This window comes from Centroberyx affinis, unplaced genomic scaffold, assembly GCF_046629955.1.
Source record: "Centroberyx affinis isolate AG114_WGS23_722 - 3 ecotype Tasmania unplaced genomic scaffold, CSIRO-AGI_Caff_v1 ptg005463l_1, whole genome shotgun sequence".
In the NCBI taxonomy this organism is placed as follows: domain Eukaryota; kingdom Metazoa; phylum Chordata; class Actinopteri; order Beryciformes; family Berycidae; genus Centroberyx; species Centroberyx affinis.
This window is the reverse complement of record NW_027282736.1, coordinates 52204-62252: the sequence shown is the minus strand read 5'-3', so window position 1 is coordinate 62252 and position 10049 is coordinate 52204. Positions and strand designations below refer to the sequence as shown.

The window sequence follows — 10049 nt, the reverse complement described above, 5'->3', positions numbered from 1 at the left end:
ACTACTAATAATAATAATAATAATAATAACACACACAATAGGTGGTGGTAACCTAAATATTGGTGTCGATATCTGCCTTCAAAAACCCATATTGGTCATCGAACCTGAATTAGCCTATGTTATGTAATATTTTATTGCGCTGCAATAAGGGATTTTATTTTGAAAATTGTAACCGGAAGTTGTGTGTCTTATTCTGGCTAACTTGGCACTGGTGTCCTAGCAGCTGCACGCTCCCACATTCTGTGTTTGACTGCGCGAGAGCAGAGCGTGTGCGGCGGTAATGGCTGCCAGGGAGAGTGAGGAAGACAACAAATGAACCCCTGAGAGAAAATTTAAAGGTAAGAATAAAAAGATGGAGACTTACAACAAAACAACACTAGCTTCTTCTACCCACAGACACACGTCTTTTGTCTCAGCCTTAGTTGTGGCTAGTCGACTTGGTGCGCAGGTGTGTGTGTTTTGAGGAACCTGGCTGGATGTGTCCATGGCACACACACACACACACACACACACACACACACACACACAGGACAATAAACTGTCAATGCCATATGCCTGTCAATGCACGCCTCTTTAATGTCCCAGTATAATTTGACACGTAGAAACTTGTTTTAGATTCAAATCAGAGAAGCTACATGCCGATGTAAGTGTCGATTGTGCTGGCGAGATCTGGACTCTTTGTTAGCTGGTGTTAACATGATTAGCTAGCTAACCAACAACATTAACGTTAGCTGACGTTGGCCAGGCCACATACTGTAGCTGTTAGCTTGTTAGCCAATCAGCTAAGTGAATGTCTGTCTGTCTGATTAGCCTATGAGCATGCTGGCTAACATCTTTTCTGTCTCATGAGCACCTTTTCGCTTCCGTGTTGGTTTGCGATCTCCAGATCTGACACAATGTCACCTACTGATAAATAATATTAAGTTTGCTAAATAGTCGGTCATTGAATACACATAGGCTGGTGTGAGAGCAAGTTAATGGTGCACTCTGTCAGTGTCTCCGTTCAAAAGCTTATGTTGCTGGCCAGCGTTTTCAGTACTGAACTATTTGAGTTTTGTTGCCTTAACGTTACTGCAGTGCTAACTGCAGCAAAGAAATTTTGAATTACCAAATTTTCTAAAGGAGGTTGGCTTGACACTCGCCATACAGAAAAGAATGGAACGTATTGGGGCTAATTTGTTATGAGCCAAAGTCAAATTATGACCTCTGACGTCCTTGCAGTCGTTGTAGGCTCTTTAATTTTAAAAACCCAAAGTCAGTATTAGTTAGTTTAATCCCTCTACATTTGAATATAGCCTAGTTAGTGAATGACATGTCAGGCTGCGTTCACATATAGGAGGCACCTTTGCCAAAGTGCGTTAACACAGGATGACAGATGGGGCACTTTATGTCTTATTGACTGAGCGTTTTAAAGGGACAACAGGTTTTATGTTGATGAGGAGTGACATAACATTATTTGTAATTTTACAACTTGTCATGGTCGTATTAGCACTATGCAAACTGTAATGTCAGGCTGTCAGTGACCTGTGATGTTGATTGAAGTCACTTCTGTGGATATCGGCATTTTCATGTGAACCGAACTTACAATATTACTTAGATACCAATACTGTGGAGAAGACTGAGTTCAAAACAGACCTTTTATAAACATAGAATACTTTAACCAAATGTTTTCTGCAAGCTGAAGCTGCATTTCAGTGTCACCCCCAGATGGCGTATACATGCATATGGCAGGTGGATTTAAATATGTAACAGAAAAAGAGAGACTAAAACAGAGGTTGAGTCTCAGTCTGGCTGCAGCAGTCAGTCAGACAACTGAAACCACCAACAGATACTGGAACAGTGCACAAACCCCACAACCGAAATCACACCCCATACCCTAGTGCTAGAGAAAAACATTAAAGGAAGACCTTGCTGATCTTGCCTTGTCTAAACAGTACAGACCTAAAGACCTGTTTTTGTGCTGTGGCAGGTGGCAGAAGTGGAACTGCTACATGATAAGGATTAGTGGAACTAAGGGGGAAATTCGATTTTTTGCAATATGAATTTCTGTTTTGCTGTCAGCTATAGGTACTGGGGAGTGGTGGTGGTGGTGGTCGGGGCGAGGGGCTGTATTTCACCTGCCCACAAGAGGGAGCAATAGGAGGGGAACAGTTGTCTTTTGCAGGGTAAACCCCAATATGGCCTTAGCGCGGAATCCCCACACTGGGCAAATATCGAAATACTCTGGATTATTTCACTGGAAAATGTTCACTGGATGTTGCTAACATTTCGATTTGATGCACAAGCACAACAGCAGTATGAGTCCTATAATGCAGTGATTCTCAATCTTTTTCATATCAAGGACTCCTAATTTAGTCCACATCTGAGAATCTGAGAATATTTTTATCGTTAGATATGATTTTGTCCAGAATTCCAAGACTATCTGTATTGTAGGTAGAGAGATAAGATAAACTATGATCAAAACAGTCATTCTTCTACATTCTCTTATTGTGTTAACTTCTTGTAAATGAAATAATGCAGAAGTTTAACAATTCATCAGTTTGCTGGGGACCCCCTGGAACCCCCTCAAGGACCCCTGGTGGTCCCTGGACCCCACGGTGAGAACCACGGCTATAATGCATCATAAGAAGCAAGCATTTGAGTGTTGCAACGGCCAGTGGATGCATAATTTTTTTTTTATTAAAACAGTTTAAAAAGCCCTAAAACATATGCCCCTGTAATGCGTGCAATTGGAAGTCGTTTTCAGTCGGATGTCTTGCAAGCGGTCAGTGTGATATTCTTCCTTTTTAATAAGCCAAATGCATTTAGCAATACACAGGATATGATGTTGCTATCCCTTGTGCCATAATCCAAGGTGAGCATTCATATAGAGACAGAACGAACAAACACAATGATATACTACCATGCAAATGAGTACCATGGAAAGAATCAGGCTCAGTCATAAATCTACAGCACCATAAGATAGGCGGCAACATTCACCACTTACCTACTCTAGCTTTCAGGGTGAGTGAGTGTAGGGAAGTCACTGGGGTTATCACGCGGGCACCCTTCCTTCACCCATGTTTCGCTGAATTAGGCCCATCTACATCTGCACCCTACAATGATACACACTATACAAGTTACACCCTACACTCGCCCAAGCAGAGAGCAGATACCCGGCCAACTCCTGGCCCTGCCGGCTTGGATGCCAGGGCCCGCTCAGCTGTCCAGCCACCCTCGCCGTTTATCTAATGAAGCCACACGATTACAGAGGCCCCGTTTGTGTGGGCTCCAAGTATTAGACTACCACCAAACTAATGTGCAAACAAGTTCTAACCAAACTATGAAACTGTGTAACAGGCTATGAGCGGGGCTATCACATGACTGCCATCTCGCAAAAAGAAATCACAGCCAAAAAAACTGTTGTCTGTTTTTCAGTATGCTTCACAAGTAAGCCTCTACTGAAGCCAAGGTACTAATTGAACATTGTGAAACTGTTCCACTATTTGGACTAAGCCAAGCCACGGCTCCACTTTTTTTTTTTCCTCCAAAGAGCAATGGAGATGTGTTGCCAGCTCGCTGTTGCCACAGTTTGTAAAAGGAGTCTCGGGGTGCGTTCACAGTCACACCGAGCGTTTTTTGGAGCGGTTTATTTGAGCGTCGGAGCCATTTAGATCATGGTTGGAGCCTTGTTGTTCTCACCTGTTTGGGGAGGTGAGAGATCATCTCCCAACCTAGAGGGCCCGGGTTTGATTCCTGAGCCATATCTGCTAAAGTATTCCTGAGAAAGATACTTAATCCCTGCCTGCTGGTGGGGTACCGCACTAGCTGGCTAAACCTCCACCCCCTACCCCTACCAAAGTGTGAGGGAATTCCCCCCTTGGGATCCATAAAGTATATCAAATCCAATCCAAAAATCCTCTTTAAAATCCACGTCCTCTCCCCGCAGTGAGGAATAGGATGGTAAGCAGCCAGCCGAAGTACGAGCTGATCCAGGAGGTGGGGCGTGGCAGCTACGGCGTGGTCTATGAGGCGGCGGTGAAGCGGACGGGCGCCCGGGTGGCGGTGAAGAAGATCCGCTGCCACTCGCCGGAGAACGTGGAGCTGGCCCTGCGCGAGTTCTGGGCCCTCAGCAGCATCCAGAGCCAGCACCCGAACGTCATCCACCTGGAGGAGTGCGTCCTGCAGCGGGACCAGCTGGCCCAGAGGATGAACCACGGCTCCAGCTCCCCTCTGTACCTCGAGGTAAGGCTCGGGAAGTCACCGGAAGAGGGTCGGTGACAGTAGGCTGTAGTCTTAGGCATCCTGAATTCATGCTGCATTCATGTCATATGGGAAAGACTGTAGATAAGAGCTTGCCACTTGAAAATACCATTCATCTTAATTTAAAAGGCGATGTTTGCAAGATATTTGGAATCCTCTTGTAAAAGGTAAGACTCACCCATTGATTGACTCTTTATCTTCTTTCTTGCAAATTCAAAACAAAACACCAAATCTTTCAAGAAATTGAACAATGGGAAACACGCATGTTGTGCATGAACTCCAGGTAGAATCTATATCTGTTTTGAATGCATTGTCTGTTCATTGTGCCCTGCTGTCAATATGAAACATGGCATCATGCAAAATTTGGCAGTAATATCCAAATTTCAGTCAAATTTGATTCATGTCAGTCATGTCAAGTGCGTAACAGCTGATCAGGAGGATCAACCAAAATCTACGGAAAACTTCAATCTTGACAATTTCAAACAAGTTTGTGGCCACTTTCAAGTCGTTGCTTTAACCTTCAACTCCTTCCAGTGGTTCCCGTGAATAATGACATGAATGCAGCATTACATTGTGCTTCACACTGAAGCTGCCACTCCTGGAATAGTTTCCAGTGATGCAAAACTAACGGGTATTGGTCCAACAGTGAAGTTGGTGATCAGATCTTCTGTGAGAACAGAACATGCCCAAACATTGAACAGTGAGTGGTGCTGCTGTATTTGTGTAGTTTTACAAAGTGGTTTACATCTTCTCTGAATGGATGCTAATTGGCAAGAATGGAATTTCACTTTGGTTTTCTCCGTAGAGGTCAGCAAGGCCAGAACTTGACTGCCCAAGAAAAGGTTGAAGATGGACATTGCTAACAATTACTAGCTGGTTTCAGGCTGTTGGTGTGTGCAGTGTATTCCACAAGCGCTGGCTGTCAGCCAGATAACAGATTGCTTTCCAGCTGGCTACTTCTTTAACAGTAATTTTGTATTTTAGTGCCTGCAGTTCTCCTGAATGTGATTGCTGTCTTGATAGTAGGAGCCTGGAGTCGTGCATCGGACATCGGTCTGTCTTTCTGGACACTTTGTTTGGCTTTGTTGTAGCACTGTGCCAGTGAAGGAGGAAGGAGATTTGCGTTTGTGTGCAATCCCACAGAGCTTCCCATTGTGAAAACAAGAGTGAAACTTATGACTTGACAGTATGGTCCACGCTGCTCACATGTGTTTGTAACTGGATGTGACAGTAACATGAAACTTGTTAGTTGTGTAAAACTCCCCACTTGGATATAACTGTAAGGTGAACATGAGTGCAATTCCACGCATGGACTTGCCTCTACTCAGCAGTTCAATTTGGCTCAACACAATGCAGTGACAACTGCTAAGGATAAATAAGATTCATGGTATATTGAATTGAAGTCACAAGAGTGTTACATACTGTTCTATTTCGGTGGTAAATTAACATAGTGTAGGTTTACATTTCCTCTGAGATAAATGGTTTGTATTAATCTATCAAATACCTATTGTGGCCATGTCTTTTCAGTCAATAATGGCTCACTGTTGAATTTTGTGTTTGAATCACATTTTACAAACTAAAATGTGGGCTACATTGTTTACGATATTTCATTTGGTGAGCCCGATATCCCTCGTTTTTTTTCTCAGGGGCCTACTAAAGTCGCTCACTCTAGTATAAGCTAATAAGACTAGCATTAGCTGACTATTATACTGTTTTTAGTATTGTTTTGGAAAACTGAACTGACGAGAAATGTCAGGTTTGGATGCCAGATTAGTGTCACGGCACCCGAAATGAATCAAAAACAAAAAAAAGTCTTTGGCCGCACAGTAATGGATGGTTTCACAAAATGTAGAACTTAATGTCTTCTGACGATCTGTCTCACACACTTTGCCTCCGAGGCTTGTTTGTGTTTCAGCACTCTCACAGGCACATCTTGAGGATATCTGTGGACCGGATTTTTGCTGGCAAGACTTCGGACTTCAACTTTCTGTCTCGCAGACACAGAGATGTTGGCAGCTATCTGAGGAAGTAGGGAGTGGCCAGAAGGAGAGGAATCTGGCTTGATATGGTTGTGTGACATTTTGGAAACACTTGTTGGCTGTGTGTTCCTATGCGTTTTTTAATCGACTAATCCTGTAATTATTGTAATAGGGAGACTATTTTGATTTATTACAAAGTGTATCATGAGTATCCTAGCTTTTAACATGAATATTTTATTTTTTTCCATCTGCTCTTGAGCCCTGTTTACACATTATTGTCATGTTGCTGCTGACAGTGCTTGACAATTGAGATTTTTCTGCATAGTTGGAGATTGCATGCACAATAGCTTTGCCATAATGGTTAGTGTATTGTCCAGTAACTCAGTGCAAGGTGAGCCATCAGCAGTAAGCAAGCTCTGTTTGTTGTGCCCAGGCTCTAGATGAATGCTATCAGTCATCTATAGGGGTTTACAGTCATTTACGTCACTGTATAGCTTCTTTTCTCTGGATTCTAAAAGTTGGTGTATGGGCATTTATGTGGAGGTTAAAGCAGTATACTGCTTTGCCGATATATAGTGTAATACAGTGGTTCTCAAGGTGGGGTCCGGGGACCACCAGGGGTCCTTGAGGGGGTTCCAGGGGGTCCCCAGCAAATTGATGAATTGTTAAACTTCACCATAATTTCATTTACAAGAAGTTAACACCATTAGAGAATGTAGAAGAATGACTGTTTTGGTCATAGTTTCACTGTTATCTCTCTACCCACAATACAGATAGTCATGGAATTCTTGACAAAATCATATCTAACAATAAAAGCATTCTCAGATTTGGGTCCGAGAGACAAAATCTCATCAAATGGGGGTCCGTGACCCTAATGTGGACTAAATTAGGGGTCCTTGATATGAAAAGGGTTGAGAATCACTGGCGTAATATAATGGTAATCATCATTACTGTTGTTATTATCCTGGGAGTTTTAGTGTCCCATGCTGTTTCAGAGGCTTTTCCACCCTGACGAGAATACAATTCTGGGGGAAACACTGAATCGTTTTCTGGCATGAAAATATCGGCACAAAAATATCGGCTGTCAGCAGTTTCAATCTAAAAATGTCAGTCTAGCCCTAATTTCTATGGCTATATGTGTGTCCTTAGTGTTTAAATAGTAAGTGAGGTAGATGTTGCTGGTTGGATCTGTGCTCTCGATGGCCGCCCTGGCTCTGCACTCACATGAATGTGTTGTCAGGTTTCGAGGAGGCCCTCCCCAGTCAACCTGTCTGCAGTCTGTCATGTCACGGTGCCTCCCCGCTGGCTGACGGCAGGCTTAAAGGCACTCTGGCGGTGCCTGATTATAGTCTCTCAGTGGCACGTGGGCTATTGTCCGACCGCTCGTTCAGCTTTCTGCCGTGTTGGCATTGGCCGCTTTCCCAGAACCCCCTTTATTCCAGCTTTTTTTTTTTATTGCCCTGTAATGTTCCAGTGCGTGCTTACAGAAAAACAAAACGATAATAGAGGAGAATTATCTGACCGTAGCAACTGTGGGATAATTTGCATCTATTCTGTTTGGGTAGCGGATGCCTGGGCCAGTGGCATGTCAAACAATTTGTGGCCCATTTGTTTACAGCAGGGGTTCCAGTTGGTATTGCTTACTGCAAATATTTTGACCCATTGTATTGCTTGTAAAGTAGTTTACATCCAAGGCATTTAGGATTATGGTTTAACATATTCACTCTAGATTTAGATTCATCTTTTAACTAAGTTGTACCTTTTGTTGTGTGTTTAACTGACGTGCAAAAATATCATCATCCATCAAACATGCGGTCCTGAAGAGAGTACATCACATCTAATCATAATTTTAGGGCACTTTCTTTCATTTGAATTTGATGAAACCTCATAGGTTTGTGGTCAGCTGTCAAAAGGAGGGGTTGTGGTGAGATGAAATGAACTCGGTTCCTCCAGCTGAGGGCTTTAAAGATGAGAGGCTTCTCACGCGGCTTTGATTAAAAAAACACCAGCCAGAGAGACGGCCCACAAAGGATGGTGGGAGACATGCTGCGAATACAAAGCCAGAGCAGCGCTGCGTGTTTGGTTAAAAGTGACATTTTCCTCCCCTCACACTCTTGAACTATAATGATGATGGCGTGTCTTCTCCCACTGCTGTTAGTTTATCAATAATCAGGAATGCTAGACTACGCCTAAGTGACATAATCACTTTTGCTTTTCTCGTGCAGATCTGTCTGATGGTAGCGCTAGAACTAACGCTTCGCTTTCTTTTGACTTCCTGCTAAATGTGGATGTCAAACAGGCTCGTTTGGTGGTTTGTTCTTGGCAGTCTAGTTATTTTTTTCTCTCTGTATTTGCTCAGCAGGATCAGATCAGCTTTTATCTCAATGGTGACACTTGTGCAGCACGCAGAGGCTGACTGTTCCCCAGCCAACACCAATGTTCTCATGTTGACCTGTTATCTTTGTCTTTGTTTCTACTGCAGCTGGTGGAGACTTCTCTGAAGGGCGAGATCACATTTGACCCGTGCTGTGCCTACTACCTGTGGTTCGTCATGGACTTCTGTGACGGGGGCGACATGAACGCCTACCTGCTGTCCCGCAAGCCCAGCCGCAAGACCAACACCAGCTTCATGCTCCAGCTGGGCAGCGCCCTGGCCTTCCTGCACCGCAACCAGATCATACACCGCGACCTCAAACCGGACAACATCCTCATCTCGCAGGGCTGCACGGCGGCCGGCTCGCCCGAGCCGACCCTCAAAGTGGCCGACTTCGGCCTGAGCAAGGTCTGCTCCACCTCCGGGCTCAACCCCGAGGAGCCGGCCAGCGTCAACAAGTGCTTCCTGTCCACGGCCTGCGGCACGGACTTCTACATGGCCCCCGAGGTCTGGGAGGGCCACTACACGGCCAAGGCGGACATCTTTGCCCTGGGGGTGATCATCTGGGCCATGGTGGAGCGCATCACCTTCGTGGACGTGGAAACCCAGAAGGAGCTGCTGGGGAGCTACGTGCAGCAGGGCTCGGAGATCGTGCCGCTGGGGGAGGCCCTCTTGGAGAACCCCAAGATGGAGCTGCTGATCCCCGCCAGGAAAAAGAGCATGAACACCCACATGAAGCAGCTGATCAGGGAGATGCTGTCGGCCAACCCTCAGGAAAGGCCCGACGCCTTCGAGCTGGAGCTCAGACTGGTGCGTATCGCCTGCAGAGAGCTGGACTGGGACACGTGATGGACGACCAAACAACAACCATAGACTCAAGCCAACCAAGCACATGTACACATCTTATCGGCTATTGTTCACCTCGCCGGGCCACATAATGGGGGATTCGTGTTTTTTACCAAGGGAACAACAGTTAGAATAGTCATTGTTTCGTAGCATGGCTTACACATAGCCCAGCAGCCCTCTGGTGTATTCTCATGGAAAGGTTTGTCATCACTATCAGCCAGGCTGTCCACGCGCACACACACTAGCTGCGTCTTTATATCGAAGGGGGGAGGTGTTGTGCCACCCACCTCCGCTGCTCGAATCTGCAGCTTAGTCTCAGGCTAATCACATCACAGCTTCCACTTCCCCCTTAGAGAAGCCCCGGAAGAGCAAAATGACCCCCCCCCAAAAAAAAAACAAAACTCCATACAATTTGATATGAAACGCGGTCAAACAGCTGTAGCAGGTCGACACTCTTGTTCGATGTCCTTTTTCACAGTCAAAGGATGTTTGTCTACAAATGACATCTTAGCCTCGGTGCTAATTGTATTTCTAATGCAATACGAGACAATATCCTGTGATCGTTACAATGTACATTTATTCAAAGGGCCAATAGAAACACACACACC

General features: G+C 44.9%; 1 protein-coding gene across 1 annotated transcript; it reads left to right on the top strand.

The window, feature by feature from the left end:
* The first annotated feature begins 250 nt into the window (after positions 1–250).
* Positions 251–9768, top strand: pdik1l (PDLIM1 interacting kinase 1 like). Its single transcript, XM_071546810.1, has 3 exons — positions 251–338; positions 3929–4224; positions 8704–9768. Exons 2-3 carry the CDS (start codon positions 3940–3942, stop codon positions 9442–9444), a joined length of 1026 nt encoding a protein of 341 aa, XP_071402911.1. The 5' UTR covers positions 251–338; positions 3929–3939; the 3' UTR covers positions 9445–9768.
* Positions 9769–10049: the final 281 nt, after the last annotated feature.